The sequence below is a fragment of the Typopeltis vanoorti genome, chromosome 5, assembly GCF_054136105.1.
Source record: "Typopeltis vanoorti isolate ZY-2024b chromosome 5, IOZ_Tvanoo_1.0, whole genome shotgun sequence".
Taxonomy (NCBI): Eukaryota; Metazoa; Arthropoda; class Arachnida; order Uropygi; family Thelyphonidae; genus Typopeltis; species Typopeltis vanoorti.
In genome coordinates, this window is record NC_143553.1 from 48,191,912 (window position 1) to 48,213,881 (window position 21,970).

Sequence of the window (21,970 nt, forward strand, 5' to 3'; positions counted from 1 at the left end):
TATAACGGACGTCATCCTTGTGCACGGTATTCCTTCCACATCATCCTTTTCTTACAAATCTCTTCCTTAATAAGATTACACATCCATTTGACTTCTAGTCTATTTATTCTTCGAACTCTTGGGACACATTCTGATATCGCATCATTTAAGTATTGTTTAAATGCTTCCAATGCACTGTCGATATTCTTTCCATTCAGTAGCTGATCCCATTCCACTGAACTCAGGATACTCTTAAGTTGATCATAATTTCCTGCTTTGTAGTTCAGCAAGTAACCTTTTCTGAATGGGACATTCATAAACTTAGTCACTTCCCAAGTGAGTACCCCATGATCACTGTCACCTACTGGAGGCAGAATAGTTACGTCTTTCACTGAAACGCCTTCTGACACTATAATCAAATCTAACACTCTTTGCCCTCGAGTTTCTTCTGTCACCTGCTGCGTGAGGAAGTTGTCTCGCAACAGCTCAATAAATGCATTTTCATTCTTCTCATGAGATTCTACTGCTACCCAATCAATATTTGGATAATCAAAGTCTCTCATTATGATTACTATTTTCTCTCTCATCTTTTCTATTTGGTGATGCATTTCTTCATCACTAGCAACCGATCCACCAGGTATGTAACAACACCCTACTATGTAATTGATCTTGTTAGATTCCACCTCACACCAGATGGCTTCAAACTCACTGCTACATGAAATGTTGTTAGTAGTACTACTACAATCACAGGTCTCAACTCTAACTGGATTCAAGTCAGCCGGTATCATTAGCAGCATGTCTCGTCTTTTCCTATCGTTCCTAAAAATACTGTACCTTGACACTCGATACCAGTTAGTAGGTCTGATTCTGATAGCCACGTGTCACTAATACCTACAATCTGAGGTTTCAACATATTGACTAAGGCTACCCCTTTGTTTCTGATACTCCTAGCATTCGTGCACAGACATAATAATCTACCTGCTTGTTCTTTTGTATACGCTTGTCTGCAATCTGCGTGACACAGCTGGACAACTTGCAGATCTCTATTCTTCTCTAATGCCTTACACATGTACACATCTTTGCACACATTTGATGGGTTCGATCCGGACGAACACAAACACGAAATCGTTCTCACCTCGTCAATGTTTCCATGACAAAGCCATTCTCCTCATTAACACAGTTATATACCAATTTCGCTCTTATACTCATATTCACACCATTCCTCCCTTTATAATTTAGTTTCCCTGACTCTCTGTGTTATGTCTCATACTAGTCAGTAGCGCACTCAGGATTTAATCTTGGGGAGTGCCCGAGTTGAATAGAAGATTTTAGAATACACACTACGCATCGCATACGACCTGTGACTGAGCATCTGCGATGATCGCTAATTCATAGGTAGTATAGACATAGAAGACACGATACAACCAACATAAATAAAAAAAAATGAATTTTAATTAGGAAAAGGTTTTTGGAAAATTTTCCAGTGCTTTTTCTTTTTTCTTTGGAGGGTGTTAGGGCCCCTTCCCCTCCCCCCCTGGGTGCGCCACTGATACTAGTTATTAGTTTTTCTAGACTCCTGATACCAAACGCATTCAGGTGTAGGTCGTCCCTCTTATACGAATCCAGTCTTCCCCACACTCACTCCACGCAGCCTACGCATCGAATCGTTTGCCATCATAGCACTTCTTAATTCATTTTTATCATAGCGAGGTAAAATACTAACGATTTTCACTTTCTCACTCTTCACTCTGGCTTCTTCCAACAACCCTTTCCTCTCTCAAACTGAACTTATCACCAGCTAAGTCGTGAGTACCTACTGCAACTACGATTTCGTTTACTTTTCTGTTTCTGAATTTCTTGCGTTATATTTTTAATTTTCTCTCCAAGAAAGCTCGATGTTATAACTCGCTCATCTATAGCATGTTTTATTATAGAGTCACCATACCAAATAACTTCTTTCTTTTTACTAACAACATCATTTACCTGATTTTTGTTATTTCCTGACTTACCTGTTTCCTTGCTTTGTTGTTTCTTATTTTCCTGTTTATTTTCTTTTTCTTCCTCTGTTCATTTAAACACCTCTCGACTTTTTGCAATTCTCGCGTCGTCTCTCTGATGATCTGATTCAACTTCGCTATTTATTATACCTGTATATTATACTTTAGAAAATGTCCCCATCCACTTAACAGTAAATATTCCTTCAGTGAATTACAATGTAACGCGTCTACTAATAAAATGATGTTAAATTTTTCCAGAATTTGAACAAGGTCCCTTCCACTTGTTCCCTAAAGTATACATCTTTAGCTTCTGAAATTAAAAATTTCATGTTATATTTATAAGTATATTCATTAAGAAAAGATGTTGTTTTCCTTAAAGTTTGGCGCCTCTTACCAAGCAGATGCAGCATGCATCATCATCGTATAATAATAATAATAATAATAATATATATATATATATATATATATATGAGTATATATATATATATATATACTCACATCTTTGAACTCTAATATTGTTTCCTCCTACCGTACAGCAGCGACCGAGACACGTGATTTATACGCATTCTTCATGACTCGTTCTCATATTTGGAATTTAAATATTGTTACCAGTTCTACCTTCTTCCTGAATGAGGTTTTTGTCATATTCAGCGAAGCATATATGAATAATAAATTCTATTTAGTTTTCTCTTACATGTGTGAAGCAGTTATTTTAAAAAATATATACTAAACGTTTAAGATTAGATGTTTCTGTTACTGCTTTCGCAGATATTTTAAAATTTTAAATTAATTTTTGTTAAAAAATGCTGAATGTTAACAGACGCCGAGATTTAAGTGCAAAACAGTGTTCATATATATAAGATTGTTTTATTCTTTGCCCTTCTTAGCTTAGGAAGTTCCTTCTACAATAGGCGGATCTCACTAAATCGATGCAGGGGTTTCTTCCTTATGGTGAGTGTTCCAAATTAAAAAAACAAAACTTTCAGGTATATAGCTGCGCCGTTTATTCAAGTGAGTAGAACAGAGTGGTGTTCAGATGTAAACAACCAACCACCTTCTTCATATTTTTCATTCTTTATTACTTACTCTTTGTTGACACATCCTCCTCCTCTCGAAGCGAACGTAACATTACACATTGCAGAGTAAATAGAAAGTTCCATGATGCATCGCTGTCTGAGAAGGCACAGCGTGATGTTTATCATCTGTGTGAGTTTTATATTGTTTATTTATAACCTCTTTCACTCAATATCTTTCACCACTCGTGTCAAGCGGATTGATACATAATACAAAAAAGCATTTACTTATCCATTCGACATAAATATTCATGATGGTGACGCTGTCTCTGAGGAGGATTTTTTTTTTGTAGGATACGATATTTGTTACGAATCTGTGCTTGTTACAATCTTTTCTGAACAGCGGTCCTTTAGCTGTTTGTTTTACGATCCACAAAACACATTCATTGCTGCTTTTGACACGCATTCAATCATTCCTCTTTCCAGAAGGGCTGAGTGAATGTTCTGAAAATAACTCGGGCTATTATTTATTTTTTCATTTCCGCAGTTGTGTGTCTGGTAGAATAATAAGTTTTTGTGTTTCCTCCTCAAATAAAACAATAACAAAATCTCAGTCGTTCAAGTCCTTTCCGTTTAAATAACCTTTAATTTAATATATTAATATTTTCCATTTCAGATAGAGATTATCATTTCATTGATATGAAATATTACAGACGTATAATTCCAGGGTACTTTTAAAAATGCAAGACAAATAGCTTGGAACCTACAGGCATTCCCTTTTATTAATATGTTCGAAAACGAGGATGAATGGAGTTAAGTTAGTTTGAAATTATGTCTGAAGCAATTAAGACAATGAGCTCATTGTATTATATCTGTTAATTGCGTTATATTATTGCAATATATATTACATTGTATTATGTCTGTTCTTTTGGAAGGTTTCTGAGGGATGAAAAAGATCCGATCTCACCATGTGCATCGTGACATGTAACGAGTCATGTGGATAAAACTGGAGGAATATGATGCTCCTAAGTCAGTGCAATTGTGTGAAGGTGAAATGAGTGTGAGAAGGGAACTGACGGAGTTTAAAGAGCCGTTGTGTTAGGATACTGTTGTAGGCCTCTCTGTTCGGCAATATGAAGAAACATTGGGCTATTTCAGGTCAACAGTCGGTGACACCATACTGAGATGGAATTGCAGGTAGTCCACTGCAAGTTCTACCCGCAACCACACTCAACGAACGTGACCGTTGGGTGCTACGAAGGATAATATGTAAAAACCGCCATTCTTCGGCCGACACGTTGAATGCGGAGATCCTAGCATCGAGTCGAAGACGAATCTGCTCGAAAACATTCAGAATCGAGGGTCGTATCATGCACTTCCTTGGCAGGACGGCAATATGCAAGCCCCACATTACCTGAATCAACATGCAGCGTCGTCTTCAGTGGTGCAAAGAGCGTGTACGGTGGGACGAGGAAGATTGGAAAGCTGTGTCATGGAGCGACGAATCACGAATAACAAGTAGATGGATGGGTGTGGGTGTGGCGGATGCCCGGTGGACGTCTCTCTTACCAGAGTGCGTAACCCCAGCTATGAAATTCGAAGGTGGTAGTGTGATGGTAGGTCCTGTTTTTTCTGGTTTGTGGTGCCACGAACATTGAACTCCGAGAGATATCTGAACATTGTGGACAATGTAGTGCTTCCTACTTTGTGGCATTTCTACCGAACTGACCATTGCATCTCTTTCAGCAAGACAATGCCCGTGTCATAAGGATGCTGCTGTAAATGCGTGGTTCGTGGTCATGAACATCACCACTTGACTGGCCTCCACAGAGCCCTCATCTCAACCCTACTGAACATCTTGGGGATGAACTGGAGCGTAGGATGAGGTCAAGATACGTCCGCCCCACAAAAATCCAGGACCTCTTTACAAGCCTACAGGAAGAATGGTCCAAAATTCCGATTGATCGCCATTGTACGCTTCCAAGTATGCCTCTTTCAGGCATACTTGGAAGTATGCCTGAAAGAGGTCTGCTGTCAGAAGGTCGTACATCTTATTAAGGTGGGTGTCATGGCTGTTTGTTTCTCACGATACGGTGTCCGTTGACTTCTTTCCAAGCAGTGTATTCCTTTTCCATAAGTTCTTAATACTTTCCATTTTACATCAAGATTTCATAACCGATACGTTTTCGTTCATTGTCCATGCAATGTTTTTGTTCAACCAGTTGTATTTATCTCTGGAGAAAAATGTGACTGAATAACGTAAGTATTTATTAGTGATGTTTTTCTTAGGATTCTGACATGTTCTCATTAGATGCAGTTTTATTCACAAACTCATCGATAACAGTCTTGATGTGTGACAAGGGCTCTCTCCCTTCAGTAGAAAATTCGCCTAAGTACAGAAACTGTGCCGATTATCCAGAACTTGAAGGTACACTTCTCTTCTAGTATCGGTAGTGGCGCCCCAGTTTCTTATCATGAAACACGCCAAAACAAATCTTTCCACCAAACTATGCTTCATAATTGTAACAATGCAATGTAGTGTTGATTGTAGAATTCCTCAGGTTTCCCCGCCTCCCCAAGATATAGAAACATTCCTATCTGATGAAGCAGACTGTAGCAAGATTAACAGCACTTTCTAGTCATTCAGAGTCGAGTCGTCACTGAATCTGAACTCTCGTTATCAGAGGTTTGGAGGCTGGCAGCTCTCATGGAACCGTTCGCATTTATAGATGCATCGTAGATGATTGTAGCACTTATTTACGCGCTACTTCACAAGTTAAGCAATACATGGTATTTCATGTCTAAATGTATGATAGAAAAATGAATTAATTTCGGCAGGTTTTATAAATTTCTCTGTTAAAACATCGAAAAACGAAACGAAATTCAGTAAATTAAATTTTCCCTGCTTGAATGACGTGAACTATACCCTTTCTTTAAAAAATCCTAAGAAATGGTAAACAAACTAATCAATCTTTTAAAGGTACCGTTTCAATACATATAATGAGTTACCATGATAAATTACATGTCCTCAATGAACTTGATTACAAACACTTGCCTTGCCGATAGCACAATTCTTGAAGATGCTAATGCGGGAGGAAGTTTTACTCAGAATGCAATTTTATCCTACAATATCCATCATATGGATATTACAGTGCACACCATGAGGTTAATATGTGCTTTCTATACAGCAAACGAGCCTCCGTAACTCAGTCAGTATAGACGAAGCTCTTTGGTGGGAAAGATCTGGGTTTGATTCCCGTCCATGACGTGAGGAACTTTTATCTGGTCTATTTCGATTAAAGGTGAATTAACCGGTCTCGTACGGAAATGGAGGATTATTTTCTCCCGGTAACTCGGGTTTTTCATCCCTCAAAATAAGCAAACCAGTCCCGTGAACACACACGGCTACAGTCATAAATATACTTATGGCCAGGTAGGCACGGGAAACTACCGTGCTTCATAATCATCTCCCTGGTATACGAGTAATAGCATATGCTGCCCACCAGCCATACGGCTGAAAAGAAAAATACAAATACAGTACAACAAATGCATACAATAAATTCTATACTACATCATACTGAAAAAAAAAATCAGAACCTTTTTATAACAACGTTCTTAAATATCAAGAAAAATCTATTGGCAACTTGTTGTCAAAAAGTGTAGTCAAATATGTATGATGAATGCAATTAAGCAAGTTCGATACTAAAACCTTCACATAGATTTGCAACTAATTATTATAAGTACTTTTAAGAGAATTAACGACATATTTACTTAATCAACTAACTGCACGCGTAAATCTATAATACCCTATGGAATGTTAATAAACAATTTTAAAAAATTACATTTTCAGATAATCTCCAGTGTCACTGATAGTTCAAAAGAACACACACACACACACACACACACACTATTCTTTACGATTATTAAATATTCAAGTTTGGGCAGTGTAATAGCTCTTCGCACTTTCTTTGTACAATAGCCCGAATTTAATACTCATCCATTACAAGAGTGTCTTCGATTAGAAAATTCCGTGCTCCTCTCTAGTGCTTAGCACGACGACACTTATGAGATTTCTTATTCCGGATGTAGAATTGATATTTCTAAAGAGTATTATTTGCGTACATTTGTCTCGACGAATCGATTTATTATAAAATATTGGTTAAGTAAGATTAGGAAGTCAATTTAATTTTCTGTTAACTGCGTTTATTCTCAAGATGATTTATCTGTTCAGCAGAAGAAGAAAGAGAGAAACAAAAAAAAACTGACGGAGAAATCCATGCAAATTCTGTATGAGACTTAACTCCAGTTGAAAAGTCTTTATAAAGGTTTCTCGTATAGGGATCGAACGCAGTTCTTTTAAACAGAAGTAAAATGGAGTGACCTATTAATATCTTCGTCCGATTATCGTGTACAACACGTTGGAACTGCTGCTTCTGCTGCACTTAAAAAACAGCTGAATCTATTGGCTCATAAGAGTGTCCATGAAAGGTGGCAGGCACTTTACAGGCACTTATAGCATTTCCTTTTCAGCAGTGAAACAACGAAATATTGTTTGATTTTTGTGGTCCAGAAAGCGACACCACGTCCGGTTGCTAAGTCAGTGTCGTTGCTAAGTCACTGCATTGGTTGTTAAGTCAGTGTCGCCACCTGCCGGAATAATCTGAAATATACTAAGATTTAATCTTTCATCTGGATATTTTGATATTTATTTTCTGCGACAGTATCTGAATTGCATATAATTTCCTGTCACTTTATTATTATTTATTTATTATTACTAATCAATATGTGCTTCTCTTCCTTACCAGATTACTTCGGATTTTCATCGGGCCGTTTTGTTTCTCAACAATCTGCTACCTAAAAGAAATGTAATTAAAAGTTGACTTTATTCTAACAGTTGCTAAGAGTTGTCATTCTGCTCCTAATATAGAACACAATATAATAATATACCTGAAGGCTTTCACGCATCTATCCGCACGTTGGATTCTCCTTGGTGTTGCGTGCAACAGGACATTTTCATATCAACACATGCATGGAACGTCTCGCTCCATTTCCTTTAAAAGGAGATTAAATAATTCCCATGGCAACACCGACGAACAAAGATCAGTATGGAGGTATTTATATTCCAACGCCTACGTACCGGCTTTAATCCTACCCGTTTAATAAACAATTTTTTTCAGGCTCAAACGATGTCGAAACATCAGATAGTTTTTATCGAAGCGTTGTTGGACATATTCAGAGTAATTTTCAACTTATTTTATGCGCATGATTGAATAACAAGCTTAGTTTTGAAGATTTGATAATCCTACTGACAGAAGAAGGCGTGTGATCAGAAAGAAAAACATACGGAATTATCGTGAAATGTTTGGTATTTAAGTTAAGTCCTAAAGCTGTATTTTAAATCAACTCTACTTCTGTAGCGCACCCCATCATAATAACTGAAATAATTAAATGAATAATACTGAAGTTTTAAAATGAATGAAAGAACGCAAGTTAGATTATTTTATTATAAACGTAGATTGTTACCTTTACCAACAATATTATGTGTTTTAAAAGCAATAATTATCATACTTAAAAATCATCTGCATATTTATTGAAAACAGTAGACTTTACAATAATTTGTAAGTTGTGTACTCGTTTAACACGATTTCATATTACGCATCAGTATTATTTTGAGTTTATTTTCAATTACTCCTAACACGTAGTCAATACTTTTAGGATTTTAATTAAAAACCTAAATATACACTACAGAGATATTCGCAATGTGGCATGCTTGTACACTACTAAAAGAAAAGGGGTCTTTTCCATGTTCTGATAATCTTTACCATGATGCTTGTTCCTTTACAGTGTCTGATCGCCTGTTGTGTTGCTAGGCCCATCTTTTTTTTTTTCATTGTTAAATAATCTTTTCAAAGACAAGAGTACTGTTTTGTTGACCTTCTTAAAGATTTGCAATGCATTTCATACTTATCGAGTATATTGTATTGATTGCTTAGTTTTTAGCAAATGTCATAAACGTAGCAACTTATATTTTTATTATATTATTTATTAGTTTCCATTTTAAGAAAGGATTTTTTTTAAAGATCTTTCGAAAAATTAAAGACGAAATTTGAAAGTTTTAATTTGTTTTAAGAAAAATCTCATACTTACACACCGAATAAGCTATTTTAGATTTAATTTTGCTTTATATAAATAATAGTTTAATATCACAAATATTTAAATAATTTTTATTTTTATTTATAAAAATTTTGTCAATATTAATTTAAATTAATATTTAAGTTAATTTTTGAAATAATCAAGAAACCTTTCTATAATTGAGTATTATAAATCAACGCCATTTTAATTTAAAAAATTATTACTTAATAATTATATTCGAAATCACTGCTGACCTTATGAGTCAGGGCCTAAACCAGTAAAAGTGAGCAGGATGCTCAGGTCAGATAAACGGCCAATGCCACTGGTACTTGTAGAAATTGACAAGGCACAGAAAGATATATGAACTGACTGCGATCTGTGGACTCAGAATTTATACTGAGCCACTAAGGAAAAAGTCGTAAGCTGAGCAGTGCCATAGGTTTGTTCATGCCCAAAAACTTTGCAAGGCAAATTACAGGTGTTTAAAATGCGGCGAGGCCACCAGACCGTCATGTATACCAAGCCAAGATCCACACCAGCTAAATGCGCCAACTGTGGAGGACCTCACTCCGCCAACTACAAGGGATGCATTACACACCCAAATAACCGAGGGTCAGCAAAAACTACCCTTCCAACACATTTCAGCGATGCTTAAGACAGCCGCGCAGATCGCACTCCGGTCCAAACTATCTCCAGCTTGACAACTTGACAACGAACAAAGACTGCTCCATCCCATGATCAGATTATCTCAAATCTAACATCAGTATTAACTGCCTCACTAGCTACCATGTTAAAAGAATTCAGCAGGACAAATCCTTCGCCATTCTCCTTGTAGGAAAAGATTCCTACAAAGTACCCACTCATAGCCCTCAATAATGAATAAAAGAAAATTCCATCCCAACTCTCACATGATCACTGCATGGAACGCCAATGGACTTAGCAACAAAATCCTAGTGGGAATCTAAGCTAACTAAATTAAACCCAGAGGACAACTCCGTTTGGAAGTTCCTGAGAACCATTCGCACTAAAAGGCAACTTTTACCCCTAATTCAGACCAAGAAGGGAATAGCACATACTGAAGGAAAAGGCAGAGGCTCTGGCAGACAGCTTGGAAACTCAATGCAACCCATCTTATGAAAATTTGAACGTCAATCTCATCTACAAGATTCATCGCCGAGTCAGGCAGGCCGTAACACAACAAAAGGATGACCTATAACCAGTCACGCCCACTTCTCTCCAACAGTAGTTATAAATATCATAACCTACCTGAGCAATAATAAAGCTCCAGGTTCAGATGGAATCACAAACAAAATAATCAAACTACTCTCCAGAAAAGCCATTGTACATCTAGTCAACATAATTAATGCCATCCTCAGACTCAAGTATTTTCCCTTAACATGGAAGATAGCGGATGTCACGCCAATCAAAAAGATTGGAAAAAACACCCAGCTTCCTGAAAGCTACAGACCTACCAATCTTCTGTCCAGCCTTCGAAAGATCGCAGAAAAAGTAATCCTTACGAGGCTGCACTCAGTAGCGGATAAACTAGGTATAATTCCAAACGAGCAGATCCATAGGCTGATCGAATTCATCTCCGAAGGCTTCAACCGGAACCTTCACACAGCTGAGGTATTTTTAGATGCTGTGAAGGCTTTTGATAAAGTGTGGCATCAGGGTCTTCTCTACAAGCTCATCACATTCAATATGCCTACTAATCTAGTTAAAATAATTCACTCATACCAGAAAGACAGATACATGCAAGTCAAAATAAATGAAACTGTGTCAACCAGACGCAAGGTCCTGGCGGGAGTGCCGCAGGGCTCACTCCTGCCCCCCCCCTGCTGTTTTCTATCTATATAGCTGATATCCGTCAAAACCCAAGCTCAACAATCACTGCATTATATGCAGATGGTACTGCATTATTGGAGATCTCTTAGCCCCAAACTAGCTATTAAAAGACTCCAAAACAGTATTCACACACTAGAGAAATGGTTGATGGACTACAAGATCCAAGCAAACCCACAGAAGAGTTCAGCCATACTGTTCACTAGAAAGACGCCTCAAATCAAGGAAGGTATACATTTACTAGGTGTTAAAGTCCCATGACAGAATACAGTCAAATATCTCGGCATAATTCTCGACAAAAAACTGCAATTCACCAGTCATATAAAACACATAAGTTCAAAGACATCCAAAGTAATAGCACAGCTCTACCCCATGATCAACAGAAAAAGTAAATTGGATACTAAGAACAAACCACTCATATACAAGACGGTAATACGCCCAGTCATCACTTACGCATCTCCTGCATGGAACACAAATATTCAAACTCTACAAAGAATACAGAACAAATGTCTAAGAATGAGTTTGGATGCCCCATGGTTTATCAGAAACTCCCAAATTCACAGAGACGTCAACATTCCCTACATCACATCTCTCCTTCACGACCTAGCTGAAAAGTTCTTCATCGAAACAATTAATCATCCGAACCCGCTGATCAAGCAAGCTTCAGACTACAATGAAGAAGAATTCTGCAAATACAAAAGACCCAAGTTAATTCTATGCTCAGCCGAACACAGCTAATCTCACTTCCCCTTTCAGGGCGAGCTTAAAGCTCAATAATTTCTCCACTCAAAGAACTTTCCTTCTCAGACAAAGGGGAATATGAAAAGCATTTTTATGCTTCACCCATCAAGTCAGTACCGTTATGCGTTAAAGTTGTTGTTTATGGTGGAGGAGGAGACAGAGGGTAACGGATGGCAATGCTGTAGCCAATGAAGTTTTAACTGCAGCTCCGCTATTGCCGTTACCCCGCCATGACTAGAGCTTATAGCTCAATAACACCCCATCCATACATTTTCTTCTACAGATAACGGGGAATATGAAAATCATTCTTGTTTCACCCATCTAGCCAAAAAACGAAGTTGTTTTTGTGTTAATCGTTTTTGCATCTTATGGATGAAATGCTTCATGCACTGTTGAAGTTCAGGAATGTCATTTATGCCAAGCAGCTATTGAAAAATTTCATTCGACTGAAATGAGAATGTCGGATGCTGCAGCTACTATTAGCAAAAATGTTGTGAGAGTCTTGTATACAATTTACTTATTGTGCTAATTTTATTAGAAATCCTGGAAGTTAAAAGCCCTTTATAAACTCCTAACGTAATTGTATATTCAAAATGGTTCAATTATCACATCTAAATTTAGGTGCAACACACACAAGCATGTTGTCATTAAAGACATGAAAAAATGGCTACTCTTTGCTCGAAAGAAAAAAAAAAGTGTCTTCATTTGTAGTTCTCGGGTAATTAAAGTGCGGAAGAAAACTGAACGTCTTACTTCTTCTCCGAAGTAATTATCTTTCTTCCTTATTCTTAGTGTAACTATAGTAGCCTTTCGTGTGTATCTTCTAGCACAAGATAATTGTCTACATTTTGTCGCGTATGAGTCGAGATAGTTACTTGCCCAGAACTTGTATAAGCTTCCTGCGCTTATTCTTAAGGTTCCTAAACCATGAAGGTCATTACATAAAAGAAAAAAAAAAGAGAACAGAACCAGAAGCAGGGCTAAAGGAACGGAAAGGAACCGAGCGCAATTAAGAAAAACCTCTGCAATTAATAGTGATCGTTGTCAATCATGACAATAATGAGGTTGAAGTTCTTGGTGTCGTCCTGATGAGATATTGACAAGATCTAAGTAATGTTAATGTTAATTATTTTAATGTTTGTTTACATTAAGAATTTTTTGTTACGGAAAATTCATTTTATTATTTAACAATGAAGACAAGTGAATTAAATAATTATTTCACGTATTAATTTATAGGGAGCGGAGTATTTTCGTCTCTATGACCAAAATTGGAGTGGAAACAAATAAACAGATGAAGATTAATAACTAGATCAAACGAAAAAAAAAATAATGGATTAATGGAAAGGGTTTCATTCAGTAATCGAAATTGATTTTGAGTCAGCACATAAATTTATTTTGTAATTATCAAGCATTTTGCCTGGAGGGAGCAAATTATTTAAATAAATAACAAAAAACATTGTACACCATATTGTTTTATTAATAAGCTTCGAGCATATTTCAATAAATGTGCATTGATATCTCAAGAGTATGGTAGGAGGTGATCTTGAGTCCTTTTTAGGACTTCCAGGGTAGCGGATGGCAATGCTGTAGCCAATGAAGTTTTAAGTGAGGCTCGGCTATTGCCGTTCTCCAGCCATGACTAGAGCTTTTAGCTCAATAACACCCCATCCACACAGATTTTCTTCATTCAGATGACGGGATAAAGAGTCAAGGATTCAGTCCATCTCCCAGTCCTTTTAACGACTTAAGGTATCTCAATAGCGTTTGGTACTGGCGGCGTTATTTTCCATAAAATATCGTCTTAATAGTGTAAACCAAACCTTTCTTAGAAACAATTTTATTAAAAATTCTTTTATTCTAGTCAGAATGAAAAAAAGAATAATAAATAATAAAAATATTCAGCTACTTATAATGGAAAACGTAAAATCTTGGAAGACACGTTCAGTTAAATAAGAATGCTAAATCATTTTAATATTGGAACAGAAGATACCCATCACAGATTAAGCTACATTGAGAGAGAGAGAGAGAGAGAGAGAGAGAGAGGGAGGGAGTTCACAGTAAGGAGGGGCTTTTTCATTATAGCAATAACGATTTTGTTTCAGAAATAATATACTGATAAATAGATTTAATTTATTACATACCATAAGTCTAAGTGATGGGATCGGATATCTTTTGATGGTTCTTTCCTCTGAAAATTCTTCATACGGAATTAATACTCGCCACGTCATTGCCTATCAGTCATCCTATTGCATTAGTAGGAAATATGATAAATATTATAATATGAATTTAATATGATTAATATCATATTTTATTTAGTGAAACTGGGGTATCCATAACTATAGAATAAGTTAAAGTTAGTATGTACACTGAAACACTGAAATGTTAAAATATATTTTGACTGTTACTGCGTATTTTAAAGAACTATTACAATAAATTGCACAAATAATATAAATTCTCCTGTCCAATACACTTAATCAATTTCACATTAATGGTTAGTTAAACGGTCGATTGAAGAAACTGTTATGAAGATTTTTTATGAAGCAATAGATTTCAAAGTTTACGCGAAAAGTGAACTTTCACATATACCGGTATATTCAATTGAGAAATAATGCTATTGCTGCGGCGTTGCATATGAGCTCGGATTATGCAATCATCCTTTTTATACGTATATAGAAATCTGTAGATGTAGATGTTTATATGTAAATGGTGTACTTTCCTATGCTGTATCTACAACACACTTTGAAACTGCGTTTTGTATCAAATACGTGTAGTTATTTTCAGCACAGCAGACGCATCATCTTTGCTTCAGATTTTCCACGTTGGTAAGGAAAAAAACTTATAAAAATACTATAGGAATTATTTATATGATGTATTTTATGAAGTATTATGTAGGGCAAACAGAAACTATTGTTATATCTAGAATAAATGGAGGAAATAATAAAAGAAGAAAATGTAATGTATAACATTTTATCGGTATAATTTACGATCGCGTTAAAGCACAATTAAACTAATTACTTATTACTTCTGGGTGTAACCAATAATCTTTATGATGCCTCTATAATAATAATTTTAATTTTATAATAAAAGTTATAATAAGAAGGATTCAGTGTAGTAAGGCTTCACATTATGAAAAACTAAGAAATTATATAATTCATACAAGCCCAGAATTTTATTTCTTAAAATTGCAGTAAACATTGTTTTATTATCGAGTTGGTCAGAAAATTCATGGCCTTAAAGCCAGTTGAGGAAAATGGATTTGTCGCGGGACAGCCTGCCAATTAGCAGGAAAATAATTCTAAATATATTATCCTGCATTTTAAATAAAGCCGTTATCGAAAATATATTCGATGTACGGACAGTATCGAAAGGGAGGGAGTTCACAGTAAATAGCCTGTTAGTTGGAGAAATCTGAGTTCTAATCCCGTCTAGGACATGAAAAACTTTTATAATTGCTTTTCAACTTAAGGTAAGTTAACCAGTCTAATATGGATTTGGAGAGTTTTTTCTACCAGAAAATTCGGGTTTTTCATCCCAAAATACAGGCAAACAGGCTAGAAGAACACACGCTAGTCATAATATACTGACCTCATGGGATTCTATGTTTTGGCAACAAATTCAAACATACAGTTCAAACGAACGTTTGTGCGTGCGTGCGCGCGCTTCTCAGTGGTTGTTGCGGTTGTGCGCTTCTTAGGCGTATAGCTGAGAAGCGCACAACCACTAGGCTAACCGCACGGATATAGCTTACATATTGGAGTAAATAGATTTACAAACATTTTTTTATGAAATAAATTTATCTTTATTCCAAGGTTGAAAAGAACCTCAAGGTTCTTCGTGTTCTATTATTACTGGATCTGAACACTCTTTACGACCAAAGAGCAACCTCGATACCTACACAGCAACAGAGGCACATGAATTTCCCATTGGAGATCTTATTTCCTAATTTAAAGGCGTTTTTTTGATTATTCTCCATGTGTAGGTCAAAAGATCGACTCAAATTTATGTTCTACAAAAGGTGGTTTTGGGAATGCAATTAAACCGGCAACCTAATATTTCATTATAATACGAAGATCACCTACTGTATTAACATATTCATGAATAATCCTAAAACTAAATATTTTCTGAAATATAAAATAGGAACTTGAATATCCTATTGAAAGAGTAAGTCATCGTATTTGTATGTTTATAGGAACTTCCTATTTAAACCAAACTATATCCAGCAGTTGAGTCAAGTTCAAGAAAGTCAGTGTGAGAAAATTTCTATAACAGCATGCTAAATGTTAATTTAATTTAACATAAAAACATGTTGAGAATAGTTATGTCTGAATTTTAAAATGCATGACTTTAGGTTAACACTTGGTCCAGTATGGATTACATTATTAGTCAATGAATGCTACATTTTTATTAAATCCCACATAGTTTTAAAACCGAATAAGAAACTCAAAGATTGGAATCAGAGAGTTTCTTGCCGATTATAGTAAACTATAAAGTATCGGCGACACTAGCGTTAGCCAATGCAAGTGATCCTAGTACGTAGTACAATACTAGGGCAGCTCGTTGCAAAGGTGGAGAAGTTCAGATTGCTATTCTTAGGTATTTTCCATAATGTAAAAACATTATGGAAAATAATGTTTTCGGTTTTATTCGGTTTTAAAACTATGTGGAAATATGATGAAATATTATATATTTTTTTATTTTCCTTTGGATATGTTTTGGATAAGCAAATCATAAATCTACTTTATAAGGCATACTAACATTTAATATCACAGACTAATTAATTTTATGTATGGGAATCACCAGCAACCTACATTTGTCACCCCCCTCCCGATGTTCATGTTGTGGAGAGAGTCAATTTCGGAAGACTCAGCGAAGACTTGTTGGGAAATTTTCCCAATACGACTAAGGAATGCTCATTGGAAAAGGATGGAGAATGTGCGCAGAGCATTAGTAACAGAAGAATGTATAAGTTCATTCTTCACGAGCTTTTCTTAGGTCCTTTATAGGTCTTCTTCAGATAACTACAGCTCATTTCTTTTCCGAAAAATATTTGGCTACAGTTTTGCTCATTTGTTAGAGTCTTTATCTCATCTCAACAAATATTCTTAGACGTTCTAAAATAGGGAGTAACATATTATTATAACATATACAAATTAAGTAAAGTTTTATTGCTGTATCATGTCGGTTCTTCTTAAGGAGGATTAAACTATTAAATCTCAATGCAAAAGACTTGAATGCAAGTACTTTGACCTCCCGATCTGCCCACACACACATTTATCCCACCGAGGATAGAATGGTGTGTATATTTTCACACACAGCAGACATCTGCTAGACGTTGTAAAGCAAATAAGAATGTCTGCAGATTTAAATTTTGGTTCGATAACGATATAATCTAGCGATATAATCTAGATGGAAATTATGGAAAATTCCTTTGCACTTGGATAGCTGTCTATCGATGCATTCCACTTTTATATTTAGTTATTAACATGTAGAATAACTGTTGGAAGTATTCATACGATAATGGATTGGCGCCACTCTCTTTCAAGCATCTGCTCACAAGTGAAACACATAGCATTGCGTCAGTCAACTACTGTACTCCTCTCTCTCTCTCTCTCTCTCTCTCTCTCTCTCTCTCTTGTGTCATCTCAATCTGTACGCACAGAGCTCGAACCTCAATTCGGTTCGATGAGCGGACTCAATAAACGCAACTCTCATTTTGTGGCAATTATGCAGAGTTTCATCGTATTTAGTGGTAATCAAAAGCCAAGAAAAGAGTAAGGAACTCTTACAGTTGTAATACATCAGATGCAAATTTTAAGCCACTTAAATTTAAAAAAATGATTGAAAGTACACAGACAATGCTGACGTAATTATAGGTGTACAGTCTTCCTCATCTCTCTTTCTCTCTTCTGCAGCTATTTCACCAAAAATAGAGGGCCAAAAAATGCACTCTAAATATAGCTATTAATTGCCAGCTGCTGTCAATCAACAAATCTTTTCAGATTTCGCATTTATCCAAATTCCTATCTTATTCATCTCATTGTCCATACGTAGGTTAGATAATTGCAAACAGATTCGGATATCACATCTCATTTTCTAGATTTGCAGTATTTTATTATTTGGATACATAGTAAAGTAAATTTGAATATGTACTATTAAAGGTCAACGTATTCCAAATAACTCACTTTTGTAAGCTGGTATTCAACTGATACAAATAAATCAGATAGTGCTGGGAGCCCTTGTTCATCAATGCACGCGTGCCACTGGTCTTTGGTTCATCAGTTAAACAATGAAGTATGCACGATCTCTCTCTCTCTCTCTCTCTCTCTCTATGCGTTTTACTTCTCTTTGCTTCACTGTACCCATAATGTCGTATGAGGCTGTGTGCTTAGAATAGTAAGCACACGGCCTCTATACAAGTGAAAAAGAGTTCCAACTTATGAAGTAAAATTGTTATACCTTTTTCTTTTTATTCTTATTTCAAATTTAACAAAGACATCATCAGCTCTTATTTCTTAGCCTCTGTGTACTTCAACATCTGAGGATTTTTTTTCCTGAAGTAATCTTTAACTGATTTCCATTTTCTTACCAACCAGGTAAATTTATGCATATATTTATTTTATCAAAGTAATTCAGTACCGTAAGATAATTATATCGAAAAAAATCTGTATTTTTTTCAAACTAGTAGTGATTAAAGCATCTTCTCCATATGTTCCCAATATTATTATTAATTCACTACTTTTACCAAAGGGTAATAACCATGGATGAGAATTGTTCTTATGTTGTAAGAAGGGAAGTATTCTCACAGTTTATTGATCTAGCGATACCAATAGGCTCTTACTGATTTTCCTAATTTTTTCTTTCCTACTGTAAGATATTAATTTTCATTGGACATTAGTATATTCAAAAATGTTATCAAATTGATCCAATATGATGTCAGTATTTCTTAAGATTGTATTATGTTGTTGTATGCTCTCTACCATAAATACCATAAATTGCTTTAATGAATATTAGCTCAAAGGATGCACTTTGTTGCATTCCGTGAAGGCAACGTATTGAACAGTACAGCCCGTAAATGGAAAGCTTTCGTCGCTTTTATCCTTCTTAGATATACAGAAAAATTACGATATGTACATATAGTACATATAGTGCCCCTTGTTGGTGAATTTTGGAACTACTTTTTCTCAAATATCTCCTCCTCATGACGCACAATTTATTCCTGTAAAGTTTCGCAGCATTTGGATCAATGGATGGCTCTCTGGTAAACCGATTTCAATCCCATCCAGTTTCACCGGAGTTCTTCTGATTAAAGCCCGTAGATTGCTTTGTCTTTAGGGACACAGAGAGGTTGGCTGTTTTGTGCAGTATTCTTTTCTCTAAAAGGTTTGGTGCTAAAGTGTTGAGTTCGACTGTCATTGATGGCGGAATGGATAAAATTCACCAATAATGCTCAAAACGTCTGTTGCAGCTAACGATCTCCGCCTTTCCTGTTATAAAATAAAAGATTATAAGAAGATTTATTCACTTATTTTTCTTTATTAGTTATTTAATTGCATATCTAATAGTGAGCGAGGCAAGCTACTATGGTGAAAGGAGTTAAATTATTTTATATTTCAATAGCTAAATAATTTAAACTCATCCTTTATAGTTTTATATGAAATAATTTTAACTGCGCATTGATAATTCATTAAACTGGGGTGATTTTAAGAATGTATACTAATGACGTCTATTTCATTTCATTGATTGACAGGTGAAGAATATGCGAAGCCAAGGAAGGAATCTACTTTCATCATCTCTTAAAGTGATGTTTCTCTCAGGATTTGTGTTTTCAGTATATTTCTTTTTTTATCCGCTATCACAAAAATGCAGAACAGACAGGAAATTGGAATTAAAAGAACAACCAATCGAAGAAGATATGAACATTTATGACTTCAGAGAAATACCGAACATAAAAGGGCAATCTCGAAGTTTGAGAGTTCCTTTATTCTACAGAAAACGGTCAGCAAAGATTATTCTTCTGTGGACAACATTTTGGGGAGAAAAATATTCCGAACGCTTTTATTACTTTCAACATGGCAACATTACATTTATTAAACAAGGGTGTAGAGAGGTGAACTGTTTCGCTACTAACAACCGATCGTATTTAGAACAATCCGATGCCATTTTATTTCATGCATCCACTTTTACCGCTAATGACTTACCCAAATACAGAAATCAGAACCAAATATGGATATTATATACTCTGGAACAGCCATTTGGGAATCTTCAACTTTATGAAGAAATAAATGGATTCATTAATTGGACAATGACTTACAGAGAAGATGCTGATGTAGTGGCGAAATATGGAGCTGTTTATCCTTTGACAGATTCCAATGCATTTAACTGCACGAGAGATTTCTTAATGAACAAGACCGAAGAAATTGTGTGGTTTGTTAGTCACTGTTCAACTCACGGTAATAGAGAAGGTTATGTACGTGAACTTCGGAAGTATATTAATGTGGACATTTACGGTCAGTGCGGAAATAAACAGTGTCAGCCGACTCAGTCGAAAGCCTGTTATGATGACATTTTGAAAAATTACAAATTTTATCTCTCGTTTGAAAATGCCATTTGCAAAGATTACGTCACAGAAAAGTTCTTCAATGTACTCAATTACGATATCGTACCCGTTGTATTCGGAGGGGCAAACTATAATCAGTACTTACCAGGAAATGCCTTCATTGATGCAACTGAATTCCCCGATCCCAGAGAGCTTGCAAAACACTTAACACACATTGGAAATGATAGACTTTTGTATAATTCCTATTTTGAGTGGAAAAAGTATTACGGAGTATATTTGTATCCTTGGGCGTGTGAGTTGTGCAAAAAATTACATGGAAGTTATAATCAGCGCAGCGGAAACAATGACTTAAAGAAATGGATACTTGATGACGCAAACTGCAAGAAGTGGACGGCAAACGATGGCTTCATACCTTATGAATACACTCTCTGATAAGGATTAGTGAATGGTGAAAATGGATGAGAATGATTACGGACTGAAATCAGTGTGTGTGTTACTGAGTCATACGGCATTAACAATCTCAATAACGAGTCCAATATCCCCTGCTTCCGATTAAAACGCGTGATCTACAAATGATCATCAATGGCTGTTGATTTAGCGAGAATAACTAAGTGTTTCCCTGATTTATCGTTTACAAAAATAAAAGTGTTTCATTTATTCTGGTCCGATGCTTGAACAAAGTTAGCGTTTTCTTTGATAATCTCAGTTTTCTACAGTGAGCTGATATGTTTGCAGTTTGGTGTTATGGTATTATGTAATGGAATTACTGTTTTAACTATATTGTTGCTATTTTAATAAGTCCTGTAGAGAATCCTGGTTCAATCAGGTGAGCAATCTCTTTCATTTTTATTAGATTTCCTATTAAATAAATTCATCAGAATACAGATAGCCAACGATTCTCATAATCATCATCCTAATACAGCTTCCTCACAGACACTCAGCCAATGAAATCAGAATAGTTTTGAATCTCTTGACATACGAAGAATCCTAGTTGAGGCAAATTATGCAGTAATCCAACCCTGGTGTACCACGGTGTGTATAATAGCATTATGACCTCAATAAATTAAACTTACAATTGTAAGTTTAATTTATTGAGGTCATAATGCTTAGTTGTACTATTTATGGCATCAATAATTCCTGAACTTAAATTTCAAAACAGCTAGATCCCAGCTTTCAGGAAATTTTTTTAAACCTGTTCTTTGAGCTATATTCACCATGTTTGATTTTCAACCACTAGCAATATCTTCATTTATCTGCATTTAATTTTGAAGAATTTGGATCATCCGAACAGTCAACTGTCTAATCCAGTTTAAGGATATCAGCAAGAGAAACAATTTTGTTCTTCATATTTGAACCTAAGTCATTTATCACTATATTAAAAAAAACGAATGAATTCATTGTATTAGCCTTGTATATTTTTTCTCTCCCCGAATTATCTGACTCATAGGAAAAACCGTCACTGAATAATACTTCATGTTATCCTTCTGTCAATATTGTACGCTATCTCACCAGATTATCATCACTACCTTTATAATGGAGCATTTTACAGTTGAAATAAAAATAAATAACTTAATGTTCATTCTCCATGCTTCTCTATTAAATATAATATTTATACTGCTATTAAATAGAGGAAATGAATTACCTGAAACGACATTGTCTAAATCGATCATTCTATAACAATTAATTGATTATGTTAATACGCAAGA

At 35.6% G+C, this 21,970-nt stretch overlaps 2 protein-coding genes across 2 annotated transcripts in view; both read left to right on the forward strand.

Moving 5' to 3' along the window:
* Positions 1-21,157, forward strand: part of LOC150106373 (lewis-type alpha-(1,3)-fucosyltransferase-like) — a 67,562-nt gene extending 46,405 nt beyond the window's left edge. The window contains exons 2-3 of the mRNA XM_090393106.1: positions 2,864-2,927; positions 19,455-21,157. Coding sequence (XP_090249232.1) covers positions 2,925-2,927; positions 19,455-20,696 — 1,245 coding nt within the window. The 5' untranslated portion in view covers positions 2,864-2,924 and the 3' untranslated portion in view covers positions 20,697-21,157. The remainder of the gene's footprint in view (positions 1-2,863; positions 2,928-19,454) is intronic.
* LOC150106375 (erythroid differentiation-related factor 1) overlaps positions 20,954-21,970 on the forward strand; it is a 381,623-nt gene continuing 380,606 nt past the window's right edge. Inside the window, exon 1 of the mRNA XM_090393103.1 lies at positions 20,954-21,090. The gene's annotated coding sequence lies outside the window, so the exon portion shown is untranslated. The remainder of the gene's footprint in view (positions 21,091-21,970) is intronic.